This window comes from Geotrypetes seraphini, chromosome 13 (genome assembly GCF_902459505.1).
Source record: "Geotrypetes seraphini chromosome 13, aGeoSer1.1, whole genome shotgun sequence".
Taxonomy (NCBI): Eukaryota; Metazoa; Chordata; class Amphibia; order Gymnophiona; family Dermophiidae; genus Geotrypetes; species Geotrypetes seraphini.
The window spans coordinates 13,182,522-13,203,719 of NC_047096.1; the positions used below are offsets into that span (position 1 = coordinate 13,182,522).

A 21,198-nucleotide genomic window follows, 5' to 3' on the forward strand; every position below is an offset into this window, starting at 1 on the left:
TCACCTGACTCCCCCTCGACCCTCTCTCCTCCTCCCTTGTCTAGTCCGATCTAATCCACAATTTTCAGCTAAACTGTTATACATCTCCCTTTCATTGCAGACTACTGTAAATTGTGGTAACTTCATTGCTGTCTGTTGTAAATTGTAAATTGTTGTAATTTACTGTAAATCTACAGGTAATTTGTTTGTAAATCTGCTTGTAACATGTTGTAAATAAGCTTGTCAATGCAGACCATTTGTTAATTGTTGTAAACCGCCTAGAACTCGATGGGTATGGCGGTATATAAGAATAAAATTATTATTATTATTATTAAAACTCTAAATGGAAACAGCCCATCCTATCTGAACAACCGACTCATCCAAGCATCCTCAACCAGACATAGAAAAACGCACTCCTCTTTCACACCCCCTCACCCGATCAAAGAAGTAAAACAGAAAAAATTATACGATGACCTCCTAGCCACTCAAGCCGCAAAACTAGATAACCAGATCTCCAACCTTCTGAAAACCACTCCAAACTATAAGATATTCAGAAAAGAAATAAAAATTATACTCTTCAAGAAATTCCTGAAACAGCCCTAACTTCACTTACTCCGCCACTCCCCCCTCCCGGCACGCTGAAACTACCTGACCTTCTCTGCACAACCTGAGAAATGACAAATGATCTTCCTTTGTTACCCTTCATTCATAAATATCTACCTACTCTCCACCACTTTTTACCACTTGACAAATAACCTTTCTGCTTACAACTCTAGAAATGACAAATGATCTACTCTTCACAACTCCAGAAATGACAATTGTTCTTCCATTGTAACCACCATTAATAAATCTTTTGTAATCCGCCTTGAACCGCAAGGTAATGGCAGAATAGAAATCTCTAATGTAATGTTCTGGATCCCCAATCCTATATGTCATGTTTATCTGTCCAAGTTAGATTGTATGCTCTTCGGAGCAGGGACCGTCTATTAAATACTAAATATTAAATCCCCCCTCCCCCGCATCCTCCCCCCTCCATGCAAATTTCCAGCTATCTTCCTACCCCTCTTCTATTATCTCCTCAATGACTCTACCATGTAACCAGCCACCAATCTACAACTTCCCTACATGTAATCCTCAAATCTCCACCCTTCCTTCAATTTCTCCTTAAAGCCTCTACTATGTATCCAACCCCTAAATTGTAACCTCCTGGAAATGTCCAGCTATCTTCTAATGTAATCCGCTTAGAACTGCAAGGTACAGGCTGAATAGAAGTCAGTAATGAAATGTAATGTAATGTAAATGTCAAAATATACAGCTCTGCATATGCCTTTCAGGGCTATATAAGTGATAAATAGTAGTAGTAGCAGTGGGGTAGTGAGAGTAGGAGGCGCCCCCCCCACCACTCCTTCCATATCCCTCAGTCCACACTCACGCTCTCCCTTCCCCCACATACCCTGTTAGGCTGGACTGTGAATATTCTCTGCCACCTGGAAAAGCAGGAACTGACTCATGTGGATGGGGTACTCAGATCTGTACATTTAGGGGGACGTTTGCACTAGGCGGCTAAGGGCCAGGTACCATTTTCATAGGGAAATTACCTGTGTTTGCTGTTGCTAAAGTCCCCAGGTACCACAACACACAGAGATTGGATCGTTCAATTCTACATCCAGAGTTTACTCTCCTAATTCAGTTGCATGCCCCTTCCCCCTACACCAGGAATTTCTCTTTTTAATCTAGGTAAAAGTCTTGCATTTACTTTGAGCTGGATTAAAGGATTCCAGCTGGTTAAGCCCTTAGTTACCCAGTAAGATCTTCTTGAAAGTTGTTGTTATAATATGCAGTAGCGGTTAATTTCCTATTTATTAATGCCCTGTGGGCTTCACTTCTAGCCCCACTAGAACTCTTAAGTGATAGAACATGCCCTCCTTCACTGGGCTTTGTTAGTTATAGATTGGGAAGCTGAGGTTAAGATCCTTAGAACATCAGAAAAATCATGCTGCGGTCCATCGAGCTCAGCATCCTGTCTCTGACAATGGCCAGTCCAGGTCACCAATACCCCTGCACTCCCAAAAAGTAGATTTAATTACCACAGTTCATTTCCAGGGATGAGCAAATGGCTTTCCTAAAACTATCTGCTTAAAATATTTTATGGGCTTTTTCTCCAAGGAACTTGTTCAAATGTCATTTGAGCCCCACAATATTAGTCGATGTGAGCACTTAGGAACAGCCTTACTGGGTCAGATCAATGGTCCATCAGGCCCAGTAGCCCGTTCTCACGGTGGCCAATCCATTACCTGGCCAAAACCCAAGGAGTAGCAACATTCCAGCATCTCAAAGAATAGCAAGATTTTGGAACCCTAACGAGAGCAACATTTCAGAGCTGAGATTGTGACGTCATAATGCCTCAGAGCCAACCTCATCAGTGATGTCACAATGGCTTAATTGTCCTATACTTGGCTCATGTAAGAACATAAGAATAGCTTTACTCGGTCAGACCAATGGTCCATCTAGCCCAGTAGCCTGTTCTCACAGTGGCCAATCCAGGTCCCTAGTACCTGGCCAAAACCCAATGAATAGCAATATTCCAGCATCTCAAAGAGTGCAACATTCCAAGCTACCGATCCAGGGCAAGAGATGGCTTCCCCCATGTCTTTCGCAATAACAGACTATGGACTTTTCCTCCAGGAACTTGTCCAAACCTTTCTTATAACCAGCTACGCTATCTACTCTTACCACAACCTCTGGCAACACAATCCAGAGCTCAACTATTCTCTGATTGAAAAACAATTTCCTCCTATTAGTTTGAAAAGTGTTTCCCTGTAACTCGGAGTGCCCCCTAGTCTTTGTAATTTTTGACGGAGTGAAAATCGATCCACTTGGTTCTACTCCACTCAGGATTTTATAGACTTCAATCATATCTCCCCTCTGGCATCAAATTCCACTGCTTATGTAATTATGATTGGCACAAACAAATACTTTTCTACAATTTGTTTTCAAAACTGCTGCTCATTAGTTTCGTAGAGTGTCCTCTTGTTTTGACCCCGCTCATGTTTTTATAAACTTCTGTCATACTCCTCAGCTGTCAGTCTTCCAAGCTGGAGCCCTAACCTGTGTAGCCTTATTTCATAGGGGGGTGTCCCATCTCCTATATCATTTTTAATCATCTTTCTTTCTTTATTCAATTTTCTATACCATTCTCCCAAGGGATCTCAGAACAGTTTACTTGAATGTATTCAGACACTCAAGCATTTTCTGGCCTGATGGGCTCACAATCTATCTAATGTACCCGGGACAGTGGAGGATTAAGTGACTTGCCCAGGGTCACAAGGAGCAGCACAGGGTTTGAACCCACAACCTCAGGGTGCTAAGGCTGTAGCTCTAGCCACTGTGCCACACTCTCCTCCAGTACAATATCAGAAGTGAGGCAAGTGTAGAACAATGAAGCCATTGTGACATCACTGATGAGGTTGGCTTTCATTGGTGGAATGAGACATTATGACATCACGGAAAGAGATTGGGACTCGTACACCACCACACTCAAAGCAGTTCACATACAGGTACTTCAAGTATTTTCCCTATCTGTTCTGGCAGGCTCACAGTCTATCTAATATACCTGGGGTGGTAAAGGATTAAGTGACTTTCTCAGGGTGACAGGGAGCAGCACAGGGTTTGAACCCACAAACTCAAGGTGCTGAGAATGTAACTTTAACCACTGCGCCACACTCTCCCAACTCTTTTCCAGCCGTGCTATATCCTTTTTGAAAGGGGGTGACCAGAAGAGACATAATACTCAAGACGCGATTGCACATGGACCTCTGCGGAGACAAGGATATGCCCCAATTTTGTTCTGCATTCTTTTACGAATAATCCCTAATGTTATAATTGCTTATTTAACCATTCTCTCTACTGAGCAGTGAGTAAATCTAATGCTGAAATTTCACAACTGCACTTCTCCCTCCGTATTCGCTGTGATAGGGGATTAACAGACCCGCGAATACAGAAAAACCGCAAATAACTTTTTCTTATGTTATTCGCTGTTTTCTATTAAAAACCATTGTGAATATGGTGAAACCGCGAATAACATGGTGGGAGACCTGGTCTGTTTCTGAAGGAGAGGCAAAACACGGTGAAGAAAGTGCCAGGAATCGGCGATTTTCTCTGTAAACGCTTGGAATCAGAGATTTCTCTATGCAAGCTGACGCCATTTGGGGGAGGAGCCAGCAAGCTAAAAACCATGAATAATCGAAACCGCGATTGCTGAAACCGCAAATACGGAGAGAGAAGTGTAAATAGTTCACGCAATCAAATTAATTAATTGAAATGGAGGCTCTCAGAAAATTGAATCATTCATACAGTGTCTATATTCAAAGGTACTTAAAGGTGAATTCCTTTATTTTTTTCTTTCATTGACCCTTAACATAATCCCAGACTCAAAGAGTGCACCCTTTAAAGACTTCTGCTGGTTTCACTGGGTCCCTCTGGAGCAGGCCATTTTCAAAAGTATTCCTGTGTATACGGCATGCTTAAAAAACACAGAAATAGTCTTTTATAAAAATTTCCTCCCAGTATTTCGATAAATTTAGGTATTTTTACACATAACTTTACCCAGACTGAGTGGAGGTGTTCTCAAGAGTGGGATTGGGGAGGGATTTGAATGATCATAAACTAACCTAGAAAATATATGGGTGACAGAAAGCAGGTGGAAATGCAAACGTACATGCTCCTTAAGACATACAGGCAGACTTTCATTTGTAAAGCAGCTGAGGTACGCACCAGGAAAAGTTTGCATACAGTTACGAAATTACTCCCTCTAACCCCCACCCCCACCCCTTTTACAAAACCGCGAAAGCATTTTTTTTTTAGCACAGGCCGGCACGCTGAATGCTCTGCGCTGCTCCCGACGTTCATAGGAACTCTATGAGCGTCGGGAGCAGCGCAGAGCATTGAGCACACTGGCCTGCGCTAAAAACTGCTTTTACGGTTTTGTAAAGGGAGGGGGTAAATCTCTTTGAAAACTGTACGGCTTCTTAATCTCTAGGGGAGAAATTTTATATTAGGTGACTGTAGCATATCTAAAGAGATACCTATTTAATAAAAAAGTAAGCACCCAGAACCAACCCCATCATGTGCAGTCACATGCACAAATTTACTTCTGCTGTAGAGAAGGTGTAACTGTGTGTGTCATAAATATACAGTAAAACCTTGTTTTGCGAGCATAATTCAGTCTGAAAACATGTTTGTAATCCAAAACGCTCGTACATCAAAGCAAATTTCCCATAAGAAATAATGGAAACTCGGACGATTCGTTCCATAACCCAAAAACTTTAATACAAAATACTGTACGTACTTGTATTGTAAGACCTCGCTCATTTAGAACAGCCACTACACTCCTGCAGCGTCAGAGCGAGAAGAACCTTCGGCTCAGTTGTGATGTGTGTATACTGTATGTACTCATATTGCAAGACCTTGCTTGTTTATCAAGTTAAAATTTAATCAAATGTTTTACTTGTCTTGCAAAACACTTGCAAACCAAGTGACTTGCAATCCACGGTTTTACTGTAGTTATGGATTTTATAAAATAAACTCATAGATAACTCTAAAAATAATAAAACAACTCTGCCCTCATTCCGCCCAAAGTACGCTATCAGCTTGCACAATTTTATGAGCCATTATCCACATATAAAATGTGCTTCATATGTAGAAAATGCTCTCGTAAAATGACCCGTCGAAGAGGGATACCCTGTCCCGTAGTTGACCCAAGGAGTTGAGATCAGGAGTTGCACTAGGACAGTAGCACAGAAAGGTACCATCCGCTCCTTTCAACTTCTCTGAAGAAAAATTTAAAAAAGAACAGACAAACGATGGAATGGCTCAGAGATCCGCGACTAAAATGGCTCTCTTTATTTTTTCTGTTTTGCACAGGCTATGAATTTGGTAAGTATGATTCTGTTATATCCCCCCTTTTGTTCCTCCACCTTTGCTTACTGTCTCCTCTACTCTGTCTCTTTATTTATTTATTTAATTTGTATCCCACTCTATGAAAAAATATTTCTAGGCGGAGTTCAAATTAACATACATATTTCCAAAGGACAATACTATCTTAATTAATATCCTTGTACAACATCACAATTATGCAGATTGAACAACCTAAACCCATCTATCATAACACTTCTCCCACCGAATTCGCGGGTTTAATACTCGCAAATTCGATTATATGCGATTTTATTTTTCCGTCTACTTTTTAAAGGCTGCCCAGACCTCACCAGACCTGGTGGTCTAGCGGTGATGCGGGGCAGGAGCGATCTTCCTACGCTCCTGCCCCATGCAGAGCCGTCATCCAAAAGGGCTGCCGTGAGTTCCCATGGTCTCACGAGACTACAACGGGAACTCACGGCAGCCATTTTGGATGACGGCTCAAGATCGCTCCTGCCACACGCCACTGCTAGACCACCAGGTATAGTAGAATCTCAGTTAACGTACACCCATGGGGATTGGTGAATGTTGGATAACTGTTTTTCTAGTTGCATGAGAGTACTGTATTAGAAACCTTGTCTAACTCAGATCTCAATTCCCCCCTCCCTCCCACCCTGAAGCACCAGCGCGGCAGCGGTCCTGAGCCGCAAACCTCCTCCCTCCTTCCCTTCCTTCCTTATCCAAATTAGCAGCTTGTCAGCAGGAGGCTCAAAACAGGCTGCTGGCAGCCAGCCCCGGAAGGGTCTTTCCTCTGACGCATGCAAGCAGCCTGTTTTGAGTACTGCCTCCTGCTGACCATCTACCACTTTGAGTAGGGAAGGAAGGGAGGGAAGGAGTTTGTGGCTCAGGTCCACCGCCTGCTTCTGCTGCTTCGGGGCTAGAGGAGGGAGGGGTGTTCATGGCTCAGGACAGCTGCCACTTTTGTTGCTTCAGGGCTTGAGGGAAGGAGGGAGGGGGGTTCACAACTCAGAACCACTGCCACTGGTGCTTCGGGGGACTTTTTTTCCCCCCTGTGATTTTTTTTTTTCTGGTTGAGTGAGAGTGCCGGTTGGTTGAATACAGGTTAACTGAGATTCTACTGTACTCATAAAACATTTTTGTTTTGATACGCTGAGCTCTTTCTCATTCTTGGTACTTCTCTGGGGTTTCTCATTGTTATCCTTTTCTCAATCCCTCAGTATTTTTACTTCAGTTTTCAGGCTTTTCAACTCATGATGTTAAAAAATAATTTTTTTTTTTTTTTTAAGGGAGATGTGAACTGAAGGGATAGTTTTGCCTGTCCGTTCTTATATTTCTAGAGGCACAATAACTGCAGTGAAAATTTACCTATAGCGTCAAAACTTTGGGAAGGAGATAGCGCTTCAGCCTGGTACCCACTTTATTGAAAATGGCCCTGGTCTGATAAGGCTGAGGTTTTTTTTATAGTCAGAGCTCAGAAGTGCTAAAAAAAAAAAAAAAATCTATGCATAAGTGTGGGTTTGATCTTCTTTCCTTGTGTCTTTCTTGGACCTCTTTCTCTTCTATTCTCTCTGCCATTCCACCTGACATATTTCTCATATCTATAACTTTCTTTTTCTTTCTCTCCATGAATCCTTCTGGTGTTACCATCTCCTTGTCTTTTGTCCTTATCAGTTGTGCTTCTTGCATCTTCTCTTTGGTCTTCTTCATTCTTTTGCCATGTGAGGACATTAACATGCAAGTAACTTGCCTTGAATTACTAAGAAAAGGTGTGAGCTATATCCAAAGTACAGTTGATGTATTTTTGTCATTATAGGATCAGTTATCAAAAGACAAGGCCCTACAGAGTATGGCTGCCATGTCATCCGCTCAGATAGTATCGGCCAGCGTTCTGCAGAGCAAACTCAATGCACCCCCACCACCTCCTCTCCCGCAAGCCGTGTTTTCTGCTGCCTCAAGGGTAAGAGTCAGATGCTGCGTGAACACTGACCCTGAAAATCCCAACAAACCACAGCCTCTTTCCAGTCTTCCCAGTCTTTTGCATTAATTCCCAATCTCTTCACCAAACCAGCCTGTCCCAGACATCACAAGCGCCAGGCACACAAGAGATGGTATTTCTGGTCTTTATACCATTTTCCAGCCACTCTCAGCTCCTTCCGCACCACTAAAGTCACTTGTATACTTCCAGCTGATTATGGCATCGGACAGATAAAGACTGGGGGGGATTTATTTCCCAGTTTCAAGCCAGTTTTGACTAATCCCAGTCTCTTTAAGTCCATGCTAGTTCATGTTCTGGAATCAGATCCATTTGAAAGAAAAGGAACCTTGCCTAATCCCCTGCCTTCAGCCCATCTCAGGAGGCTTCAGTACAAAGAATGGTAGGAAAAAGTGCATCCTTTTACTAATGTCATCCACAGCTAGTAGGAATTATTGTAGGCATGGGGTAAGAGTGCTGTTTTCGGAGGGTGAGAGGAATCCCCTACTCACTTTGTCCTACTTTATTCTGTCAAGAGTCATTGTAGGGCATGGTAGAAGAACAATACGGTGAGGACTTATTCTTAATGTTGAGTTCCTGTTTCTCTTCCTTTGTCTCTACACAGTTTTGGAGCAGCCCAATCCCAGGGCAACCTGGACCGTCTCAGGAGTGAGTAAATAATCCAATGAACAATGTCCCCTCCCTCCTTTGTTCGTTTTTACTTTTACTGATCCTTTGACAGAAGAGAATGAGGGGCTAGGTCAGGGATGTCAAAGTCCCTCCTCGTGGACTGCAATCCAGTTGGATTTTCAGGATTTCCCCCATGAATATGCATGAGATCTATTTGCATGCACTGCTTTCATTGGATGCTAATAGATCTCATGCATATTCATGGGGGAAATCCTGAAAACCTGACTGGATTGCGGCCCTCGAGGAGGGACTTTGACACTCCTGGACTGGGTGATGAGAATAAAGATTCTCAAGTTGCCTGAGTGAGAGGGAGAACTGGGCTGGGAGCTAGCTTATGTTTTGATGTAGAACAAGGGTGTCAAAGTCCCTCCTCGAGGGCCGCAATCCAGTCGGGTTTTCAGGATTTCCCCCATGAATATGCATGAGATCTATTAGCATACAATGAAAGCAGTGCATGCAAATAGATCTCATACATATTCATTGGGGAAATCCTGAAAACCCAACTGGATTGCGGCCCTTGAGGAGGGACTTTGATACCCCTGATGTAGAAGGAAGTCAGTTTTCACTCTCCAGCTTCCACACACCTGTTACTGAGCTGAGTGCTCAGTAACCTTATTATGGTTCTTGACAAAGTATAAGTAGAGTAGAGTTGTCTACTCTACTTGTACTTTGTCAAGAACCATAATAAGGTTCCAGAAAAGGTTAGAAAGTGCAAAGTCAACAATTTGACATGTAATAGTGTCTCACCTCAATGAGAGAAAGCCAACATGGTTTTAGTCAAGGGAAATCTTGCCTCACCAATCGACTGCATTTCTTTGAAGGGGTTGACTGAAAATGTGGATAAAAGTGAACCGGTTGATATTGTGTATTTGGATTTTCAAAAAGCGTTTGACAAAGTACCTCATGAAAGACTTCTGAGGAAATTAGAAAGTCATGGGATAGGAGGTGATGTCCTTTTAAGGATCGAGAATTGGTCGAAAGACAGAAAACATAGAGTGGGTTTAAATGGTCAATATTCTCAACGGAGAAGGGTACATAGTGGGGTTCCTCAAGGGTTTGTGCTGGGACCGCTTCTTGTTAACATATTTATCAATGATCTAGAGATGGGAATAACTAATGAGTTAATTAAATTTGCTGATGATGCAAAATTGTTCAATGTTGTTAAATTGCAAGAGGATTGTGAAAAATTGCAAGAGGACCTTCTGAGACTGGGCGTCAAAATGGCAGATCATGTTTAATGTGAGCAAGTGCAAAGTGATGCATGTGGGAAAGAGGAACCTGAACTATAGCTATGTGATGCTGGGTTCTGTGCTAGGAGTCACTGCCCAGGAAAAAGGATCTATGTGTCATTGTTGAGGATACGTTTTTTGTTGGTTTTTTTCACTCAGAGAATAGTTAAGCTCTGGAACGCGTTGCCAGAGGTTGTGGTAAGAGCAGATAGCGTAGCTGGTTTTAAGAAAGGTTTGGACAAGTTCTGGAGGAAAAGTCCATAGTCTGTTATTCAGAAAGACATGGGGGAAGTCACTGCTTGCCCTGGATCGGTAGCATGGACCTAACAGGGAAAGAGATGTAAAGTTCAAACAAGAATGTGGGGTGGAATAAAGAGAAAGAGATGTGAGGCCTGATTCTCTAACCAACCATCCAGATTTTAGGTGGCCATAGGTGTCCTGCTGCAATCTGGCAGCCAATCGGGACGCATGTTTACAAAAAAAAAAAAACCCAAAAAACAACTCAAGCGAGGAAGGATGCCTACCTTGTAGGTATTTGTCACACATCTGCGGAGACACGTAGGGGCGTTTACGATCATTCAAAGCGTTGCATGGATGTGGTTTCCCCCAGAAGTGGCCTTGGGTGCCGGCAAGCATCCCTACACATCTCTGTAGGTGTGAGGCAGACACCTTATATGTAGTCCTGTAAAATGCTGGAAATGTCAGGAAAACTAGCCACGATTCTCCAAAGGACGCCAAAGCATGATTGCCATGCGATTGGCCGCCACATCGCAGGTAGCCTCCGAGATTGGCATTCTATAGGGAATCGAGCCCTTAGCGTGTGAGGTGTGACAAAATGGATACGATCTTTATGGGAGATAACAGAATATAGGACAGCAAGATGGGATGATGGTTTACGAGATTTAGACTTAGGGTTAAATGCATATGAGACTCAGACAAAGGGCATATTCCAGATATTCCCTTTCTCCCTTTTGTTCTTGCCATTCCTCATTTTATTTTTAACTAATGTAATCCCACCTATTTCCCTTTTGCACCATGTCTCGTCTGTAGTATCTTGTAGTTTGCATTTTCATCTCCCCGTTTTTACTTACATTTTAAATTTGTATAATGTTAACCACTTTGGTAATTAAAGCGATATATCAAGCCTCAATAAACTTGAAACTTAATGGGGTTGAGAGAGTTCACGTTTGGTATTAATGTGTGTGTTTGTTTTTTCTTTTTCAGCATTAAACCATTTGCACAACCCCACTACCCCATCCAGGCACCCATGCCGCCATCCCTCGCCAGTAAGTCATTTTCTGGAAAGGCAGCAATATGATTCATAATCTTGATTCCTCCCTTTCCAAGTGTAAACTGAAGTGCATGTGCTTTCAGAAACTCTGCCAAGAGAAAGAAACATCTTCTGGATTAGTAGTTTGCAATTTTCCACAAAATAAATTAATAAATGCACAAAATAAAATGCACAAAATAAATTAATAAATGCACATACTTGCAGAGCTCAAATGTTTGCCAATTACAAGCTGTCTAATATGAAGTAGAATACACTTCTCCCTCCGTATTTGCTGTGATAGGGGATTAACAGACCTGTGAATGCAAAAAAAACCACGAATAACTTTTTCATATGCTATTCGCTGTTTTCTATTAAATACCATCGTGAATATGGTGAAACCGTGAATAATATAGTGGGAGACCTGGCCTGTTTCTGAAGGAGAGGCAAAAACACAGTGAAGAAAGTACTGGGAATCAGCAATTTTCTCTGTAAATTCTTGGAATTAGCGATTTCTCTATGCAAGCTGATGTAATTGGGGGAGGGGGGAGGGGGAGGAGCCAGCAAGCTAAAAACCGCAAATAATCAAAACCGCGAATGCTGAAACCCCGAATATGGAGGGAGAAGTGGTTCTCAAATCTGTCCTGGAAGACCACAAGTCAATTGGGTTTTCAGGATATCCCTAATGAATATGAATTAATACTTGCAAAGCTTGAGGGTTTAAGATGCAGTTTCCATAATTACTGCCCGAATTTAAACAATAAAGCTGTCTTATACCTAATACTTTCAAATATCAATTAAATTATTTCTCATCTTTCACATAAATCTATAACATGAAAAAATATAAAATATTAATAATAGCCGTACAATAAGTTTATTACAATTGCCTTCATAGCATGTACTAGCATTTAAATTAAAAAATAAGTGTTAAATTGCAAACTTTAAACCGTACAAACACATGTTTCATAAAGTTTGCAATGGAAAAAAATAGAGTTTTTAATCTACTCAGACTGAAATGCTTTTTCAATTCATCCAAGCTGAGGTTCTCTTTCTTAATCTGTCCACTTTATATTGCACTGGAATTGTATCCAAACAGTTCTTGCGCTGTCAAACATCAATTCACGCATGAAATACTGTCCACCAACTCAACACAGATCTGTTTGGCTGAAGCTTTCTCGAGAGCTGGACATGAACCACGGCACAAAGCACATGACGCTTTAACAGCTCCAGTGCTTTCAAGCACATAAACCAAGCTGATGAAACAGTGCTCAGAAGGTGGTGTTCTCAGACCAGACTTCGGGACAAGGCCGGATGTTAGCACGTCTGAAATCTCAGACTAATGCTGTTCTTCTAAAGAGAGACTTGTTAAATGCGCACTTCATGCTGACGTGAGCTTGCACAAATGGTAAATATATGTTAATACAAAAAAAATATATTGAAGATAGATAAAAAAAATTAGATAAATAAATTCTCAAGATCAAAAATATCAATCCTAACACTAGAGAATTTAGATAAACATAATCTAACATAAACTAAATTCAGACTGGCAATGGGTCACGAGTGGAGTTCCACAGGGGTCGGTGCTGGGACCAATCCTGTTCAATATATTCATCAACGACCTGGAGACGGGGACGACATGTGAGGTTATCAAATTTGCTGATGACACCAAGCTTTGCAGCACGGTTAGAAACGCGGAAGACTGTGAGGTCCTGCATAGAGACCTAACAAGACTGGAAGAGTGGGCAAAAAAATGGCAAATGAGTTTTAATATAGAGAAATGTAAGGTCATGCATGTAGGGAAGAAGAACCCGATGTTCAGCTATAAAATGGGGGGATCACTGCTAGGGGTAAGCAACCTTGAAAGAGACCTGGGGGTGATGGTGGACACAACATTGAAAGCATCAACTCAGTGCGCAACGGCCTCAAAGAAAGCGAACAGAATGTTGGGTATCATTAAAAAGGGTATCTCGACCAGGACGAAGGAAGTCATCATGCCGCTGTATCGTGCAATGGTGCGCCCACATCTGGAGTACTGTGTCCAATACTGGTCGCCGTACCTCAAGAAGGACATGGCAGTACTCGAGGGGGTCCAGAGGAGAGCAACTAAATTGATAAAAGGTATGGAAAACTATTCATATGCTGACAGGTTGAAGATGCTGGGGCTCTTCTCCCTGGAAAAGCGGAGACTTAGAGGAGACATGATAGAAACCTTCAAAATCCTGAGGGGCATAGAGAAAGTGGACAGGGACAGATTTTTCAGACTGTGGGGAACCACTAACACAATGGGTCACTCGGAAAAATTGAGAGGGGACAGGTTTAGAACAAATGCTAGGAGGTTCTTTTTTACCCAGAGGGTGGTGGACACATGGAACGCGCTTCCGGAGGTTGTGATAGCCCAGAGCACATTGCAGGGTTTCAAGGAAGGTTTAGACAAGTTCCTAAAAGAAAAGGGGATTGAGGGTTACAGATAAAAAAGAAGAGGTAAGTTACAGAAACGGACAGGAACCACATTACAGGTCATGGACCTGACGGGCCGCCGCGAGAGCGGACCGCTGGGCGCGATGGACCAATGGTCTGACCCAGTGGTGGCAACTTCTTATGTTCTTATGTTCTTAATGCTCAGTGACGTGAACATTCAAGAATGCCACTGGAAGGCTAGGAGATGTTCAACTCCTTACAACATTGCACAAGCCCTCCCTGCCTCTATTGTAAATGAAATAAATAATAAAGTACTTAGCTCAATGGATCTTTGTAGGTTATTGTAGGTTAAAAGCAGGGGGGGTTATAGCCCATAAAGTGCAAAGTTGTCCTATCAAAACTGTGTGTGACCAAATCAGGCGACCAAAAAAAGCAAACAAGTTTTTAAAAAAAAAACCCCAAGTCACTCAAAATCCTTCATCACATAATCCACACGTTCACCACAAATCCTCACTCTGTTTCCTCGACACAGATCGTGTTTCAAAAGGCTCTTTTTCAAGAGGAAGAAAACGCTGGAGATATGTTAAACTGACCTTTGGTTGCACTCTGGGCTCTAACGTGTTTCGCAGAATTGCTGCCTCAGAAAGCCCGTGGAGCTTAAGGGGCCGTCCGTGTTCGAAGGATCTGTAAAATAAATGAAAAACATGTTACACTAATTACCGTCTCTGATGCTGGACATTCGGAGAAAAGACTTTTGGGGTTCCAGAAACTCTTTCCAAACTTGGGAAACAGTCGCACCGCCGGGGTTAAATAGGGAAGTTGAGGGGTGGGCTTTCCTTAACCATTCATAAAATTTATTCATTCATAACAATTTCTTCCTCATTGGATCCAGCGAATGGGGAGTGATGCCGGTCCGAGATCTTTAAACATCGACGGCGTTTTCTGTCGCTTGTCTGCAAGTTACGCACAGGAAGCACCCCAAGCTACTATGTGTGGAACATCCTTTACAAAATACTATCTGCGTGGATCATAGACAATGCCATTTATTGAACCTGGCCGTAACCTTTCTAAGTAAAGAGTTCACTGATCCTTTATCAGCGGTGTATTCCTCCGGCAAGGATAAATTATAGAAACTGAAGAGGGCAGTATTAACTGTATGTGCTCGAATATAGGATGAGATTTTGGGCCAAAAATGGGGGTCTTGTCATATATTCGGGTCATCAACCGGTGACCACCCGACCAGCGAATGGGGAGTGATGCCGGTCCGAGATCGACGGCGTTTTCTGTCGCTTGTCTGCAAGTTACGCACAGGAAGCACCCCAAGCTACTATGTGTGGAACATCCTTTACAAAATACTATCTGCGTGGATCATAGACAATGCCATTTATTGAACCTGGCCGTAACCTTTCTAAGTAAAGAGTTCACTGATCCTTTATCAGCGGTGTATTCCTCCGGCAAGGATAAATTATAGAAACTGAAGAGGGCAGTATTAACTGTATGTGCTCGAATATAGGATGAGATTTTGGGCCAAAAATGGGGGTCTTGTCATATATTCGGGTCATCAACCGGTGACCACCCGACCAGCGAATGGGGAGTGATGCCGGTCCGAGATCGACGGCGTTTTCTGTCGCTTGTCTGCAAGTTACGCACAGGAAGCACCCCAAGCTACTATGTGTGGAACATCCTTTACAAAATACTATCTGCGTGGATCATAGACAATGCCATTTATTGAACCTGGCCGTAACCTTTCTAAGTAAAGAGTTCACTGATCCTTTATCAGCGGTGTATTCCTCCGGCAAGGATAAATTATAGAAACTGAAGAGGGCAGTATTAACTGTATGTGCTCGAATATAGGATGAGATTTTGGGCCAAAAATGGGGGTCTTGTCATATATTCGGGTCATCAACCGGTGACCACCCGACCCCCTCCCAGACTTATTACAGGCCTCTGCCAACCTGCCATATGACCTGGTAGGTTGGGACAGGAGGGATCCCTCTCGTCCCAGCTGATTCTAACAATTTTTTTACCCCCCTCCCCTCCCCTTGGGTACCTTTTTTCGCCTTTTCAAATCCCTGGTGGTCCAGCGGTGTATGGGCAGGAGTGAGCTTGCCATGCTCCTGCCCCATGCTGAGCCCCTCCTTTCCTGGATGGCTGCCTCAGTCAGATCTCGCGGCCAGCGTCTCACCCCGCACGCAGGAGCGGGCTTTTCAAGCTCCCGCCCGGCTCTGTGCCGCTCCTTGAATGGCTGCCACCAGTTCTCAAGTGACTTGCGAGAACTGGCGGTAGCCATTCTGGGAGCAGCACAGGGCCAGGCGGGAGCTCTAAAAGCTCGCTCCTGCGTGCAGTACGCACCGCTGGTCGTGAGATCTGATTGGGTGCAGAGCCTAGTAGGGAAGGTGGCTGGGTTCAGAGCTTTGCAGGGTAGGGAAGGAAGGGGGCTGGATGCAGAACCTGGCAGGGAGGGGGGTTGAGTGCAAAGCCTGGCAGGGGAGAGTGTGAGGGAGGGGACACTGGGTGCAGATCCTGGCAGGGTATGGCACTTGAATATTAAGTCCCCGTCTCATATTCGAGTCAACCGTTTTTCCTCCTTTTTGGGGGGGAAAATGGGGGTCTTGACTTATATTCGGATCGACTTATATTCGAGTATATATGGTAACTAGCAGGGGTCAGTACTCTTTGGATGGTGGCCTCTGCCAGCTGAGTTAACCTGGATATTTCCGGTCTTTCCTATCTAGTTAACTAGCATTGAATAGTGATGCCAATATTCTTGCTTCTCTAAGACAGATGCAGCAGATATTTAGAGAATATTAAGCATGGATTCTTTCTGTCTCTGTCCTTCAGATTTTGAGCCCCTGACACCTCTCCCACCATCTGCATCTGCCGTTCCAGCCTGGCAAGATCGTACCATTGCATCGGCCAAGCTGCGCCTCCTGGAGTACTCCGCTTTCATGGAAGTACAGCGGGATCCTGACACGGTAATGATCCTTCTCGTGAAGGTGTAGGTGGCTTCCAAACCCATTTTATTAGTGATCGGAGGGAGAAAACATACAAATTAGAAATCGCAAATACAAAACATAACTTTCTCTAAGAACAAAAATAATGAGCACATAAATCAATCAAGATTCAGATAGTCTTTTTTTTTTATATATATATAACATTTACAAAAACTCTCCCTTCCCAACAAATACCCCACCCAAAAATGCCTAGCCCCTTCTGCTCTCAACATAACAAAATCACCCGCCATTCGCAGTCATTAGAATAAACACGACAGTAAATATGAACAAGCTTCACTCTTGAATTAAGGATGCCCATTTAGGTTAAAAGCGCGCAGGACTTTGGTGCGCTGTCAATCCCGCGGTGACATTTGCGCGCAGGATAAATGCACGCCCCTGTTTCTGCCATTCCCGTTAGGGCTCTGAGGGGGTGGGGGGAACCCCCCACTACACTTAGAAGTGTTTGCGCTGCCGTGGGGGGAGGGAACCCCAAACCCCCCTCCCCTCCACTACACTGAAAACTCCCATTTTCGCTCTTCGGCGGTTCAAGCCGATTTAGCGTGCATGTATTTTAATGGCAGATTATCAAAACGGCTTAGCGTGGTATTTTTCCGAGTTTCCTAACAGTCTCCGATGCTGCCATGCAAATGTAGCACAACGAGGTCATTAATATTAAAATGAGCACTCCGAGCAATTTTCCGTCATCACTAAGTGATTGCCTAACCTCGTTGTGCCACATTTGTGGCCAAAATTTGCTGACAGGTCTGAGCTGTCATAGCCTTACTTTCTGATTGGCTCTGGCAGTGACAGGAAAGTAAAGCTTGACAGCTCAGACTCCCCCCCTCCCTCACCACGCAATTTAATTTTTATTTTTTTTTTAAACCCAAATCGATCAGCAGGAGAGATGCCAACTCTCGCCATTTCACACAATCCCCTGACAATTCTACCCACCCCGCAGTGGTAGAGATGCCCACACCCTCCCTCAGTCACCACCCCCCAACAACTCCCCCCCATGACCCTGATGCCACCCCCCTGCCCCTCCCTACCTTATTCACAAAGTCTGACTGGAAGGATGCATATCCACTCTAGCTGGCAGGCCCGGCTCTTACAAAATGGCGGGCCTTCCCCTTCCTGGTGCATCCTGGGATGCGCAGGAGAAGGGGCTAAGGCTCTGATTGTACCAGGCACTTAAGGCCCTTCCTAGGAAGAGCCAGGAGCAGGTCAGAATGACTGAGTATCATCTGGTGGAGGGCAATTTTCTCAGGTTAATTGGCCTGTCTGAAATTTGTGCTCCTCTGCCCAGCTAAAACTGCATTTCCAGCAGTGATTTTAGTTTGAGGGGGAAGGGCTAACAAAATATGTATACATGAGTTTTTCAAAAATAGACATGCAGTTACACCTCAACAACCCCCCCCCCCCACCCACCCATTCCCACCGGGGGCGTAGCCAGACACTCAGTTTTCGATGGGCATGGACCCAAGTTGAGTGGGCAGATCTCTTTTTCTCCCGCCCAGATGATCTGGCACTCCGGTGTCTCAAGCCATCCTTCTCCTGACTGGGCTACCCGGCCTCCTAGTATGTGGGTGTGTCAAGATCCCCACCTCGACTGCTGCATACTTTTTAGAGCAGTGTTTCTCAACTCGGTCCTGGAGTCCTCCCTTTCCAGTCAGGTTTTCAGGATATCCACCATGAATATGCACGAAATAAATGTGCATATAATGGAGGCAGTGTATGCAAATCAAGTTTATGCATATTCATGGTGGATATCTTGAAAGCTGACTGGCAAAGGGATACTCCAGGACCGAGTTGAGAAACCCTGTTTTTTTTTCACCCAAAGGGTCGTGGACACTTGGAATGCGCTACCGGAGGAAGTGATCAGGCAGAGTACGGTACAGGGATTCAAACAGGGATTGGACGGATTCCTGAGGGATAGGGGGATCGTGGGATACTGAGAGAGGTTCTGGGATGTAACACAGGTATAGAAATCCAACCAGGTCGTGCATGTGCAAGACCGGAGGGTTAGGACTTCGATGGGAAGATAGGACTTCAATGAGAAACCAAGGTGGCAAGGGAGCCCCTTCTGGTGACTCAGACAGGCCGTGACCTGTTCAGGCCGCCGCGGGAGCGGACTGCTGGGCAGGATGGACCTATGGTCTGACCCGGCGGAGGCACTGCTTATGTTCTTATATCTTTACTGGCGGTGAGCAATGTGACTGATTCACGCTGCTCGTGTCGGGCCCACAGCCTTCCTTCCAATGCAACTTCTTGTCTCAGCGCATTATGTCAGAAGGAAGGCTGTGGAGCTGGTGCAAGCAGTAGGAATCAGTCACACGACTCGCTACCTGCTGTTTTAAGGGTAGGCGGGAGGGAGAGTTAAATGGATCAGAACTGCTCTGTATTACCACTTTTCTATGTGACTGTCAATCATTCCATGTCAGGTGGTCCATTTGGGCAGCAGCAGGGTCAGAAAGCAGGAATCTCTCTCTAGCAACTGGGGATGAATGTGGAGATAATGCCGATTAGAGAATGACACGGGGAAAAGATTTGTCTCCGCCCCCATCCCCGCGAGCTTGGCCCCCGTCCCCACAAACCACCTGATCCCATCCGCACAAACCTCGAATAGTAATTTATACTGAACTGAACTTATTTTTATTAAAGTCTAAAAAGAAAGAATATGTCCCAGGCCACTTGCAGTCGCTTTCACAGTGTGTGTCGTGTGACTCGGGATCTCTGACTGTTTTTTTTTTCTCCCCACAGTATAGCAAACACCTTTTTGTGCATATCGGCCAGACAAATCCCTCGTACAGCGACCCCCTGCTAGAAGCGGTAGATATCCGGCAGATCTATGACAAGTTTCCTGAGAAGAAAGGTGGTTTGAAAGAGCTGTATGAGAAAGGACCCCAAAACTCCTTCTTCCTGGTCAAGTTCTGGGTAAGATTTACGTCCACGACAACGGAATATTGGGAGTCTCTGGAGGAAAACTGGGAATTTGATAATATGTGTTTAAAACTGTTTATTCTTAAATAGCTAAACAATCAGGACCTGACATTCAAAGCCATAATCAAATAAATGGCTCTGGATATTCTTAAGGACTGCCTTGGTATTATCCATAAACATAGAAACATAGAACATGACGGCAGAAAAGGGCCACGGCCCATCTAGTCTGCCCACACTAATGGCCCACCCCTAACTACCTCCATGAAGAGATCCCACCTGCCAATCCCATCTTTTCTTAAAATCTGGCACGCTGCTTACCTCGATTACCTGTTGTGGAAGATTATTCCAGCGATCAACCACCCTTTCGGTGAAGAAATATTTTCTGGTGTCGCCATGAAATTTCCCACCCCGGGTTGGTACATGGGAGCAAGGGTGGAGCCAGAAATTGTCCAGAGAGGGGCGAGATTCAACCCGTTAACTGGATAAAGCCAGTCCAGAAAAATTGCTGTCTAAGCTGTATCTGGATAATGGCTAGAGCACTTAGATCACTAAACTCTCATCGAACGTTGCTTCCACCGCCAGCCCAGATTCATTACAGGTCCACTCGGCAGTCTGCCTTTTTCTTTTTGAGCTCCTGGTCTTTGGAATAATCTTCCTCTGGACATTCATGGAAAATTGTAATTTAAAAAATTCAGAATAGTTCTTAAGACAACTCATATTTTTTTTGAGACTGCATTAGGGTGTCCGTTGCCTAGTTCTAATGGATAAATATGAGACTGGCCCCTTCCCTTTCTGAAAGTATTTATTGCTCCTTAACACGATGATTTATCATTCCTGTCATTGAAGAACTGGCGTTCTTTCTGTCTTTTATTTTTGCCCTACTTGTTTAGTGAAGGTGATATAGAAACTTCTTACTATACTGTACATAAATACCGCTGCTCTCCTGATGGCCACTGGACTTCCAAGTTTATTTAAAATTTGTTATACCGCATAATCAGACTTCTAGGCGGTGTACATTAAAATTAAAATGCATGTATTATAGTGAGAATTAACAGATACGGACAGCACAGGGGGCTTGTTGTACGACAAAACAAAACATTTTTGACATACAGAAACAAAAGGAAGAAGGGGTAGAACTACAATCTTAAAAGAAAAGGTTTTAAGAAAGGTTTGGACAAATTCCTGGAGGAAAAGTCCATAGTCTGTTATTAAGACATGGGGGAAGCCACTGCTTGCCCTGGATCGGTAGCATGGAATGTTGCTACTCCTTTGGTTTTGGCCAGGTACTAGTGACCTGAATTGGCCACCTTGAGGACGGGCTACTGTGCTAGATTGGTCTGACCCAGTATGGCCAAGTATAGGACAATTAAGCCATTGTAACATCACTAAGGAGGTTGGCTCTGAGGCACTGTGGAATGAGGCAATATGACATCACAATCTCAGCTCTGGAATGTTGCTCTCATTGGGGTAACAAAAAAAAAGAAATCTAACCGAATCTGCAGAAAAACCACCAAAACAGGAAAACCAAACAAAAACTGCAGACAATGTACACGATGCAGGCAAGAATTTATTGTACCAAAGTTAAAATGCAGTAATAAAAAACCTTTTTACCAACCAACCGTGTTGGGTCTCTTGGTTGGTAAAAAGGTTTTTTATTACTGCATTTTAACTTTGGTACAATAAATTCTTGCCTGCATCGTGTACATTGTCTGCAGTTTTTGTTTGGCTCTCATTGGGGTTCCAGAATCTTTGAGATACTGGAATGTTGCTACTTTTTGG

General features: G+C 43.8%; 1 protein-coding gene across 5 annotated transcripts in view; it reads left to right on the plus strand.

Moving 5' to 3' along the window:
- The window catches only part of TEAD3 (TEA domain transcription factor 3), a 168,411-nt gene that overhangs the window by 140,835 nt on the left and 6,378 nt on the right, over window positions 1-21,198 (plus strand). For all 5 annotated transcript variants that reach the window (XM_033918921.1, XM_033918922.1, XM_033918924.1 and 2 more), the window contains 6 exons: window positions 5,902-5,913; window positions 7,727-7,870; window positions 8,511-8,554; window positions 11,029-11,090; window positions 16,331-16,464; window positions 19,240-19,413. In XM_033918921.1, coding sequence (XP_033774812.1) covers window positions 5,902-5,913; window positions 7,727-7,870; window positions 8,511-8,554; window positions 11,029-11,090; window positions 16,331-16,464; window positions 19,240-19,413 — 570 coding nt within the window. The remainder of the gene's footprint in view (window positions 1-5,901; window positions 5,914-7,726; window positions 7,871-8,510; window positions 8,555-11,028; window positions 11,091-16,330; window positions 16,465-19,239; window positions 19,414-21,198) is intronic.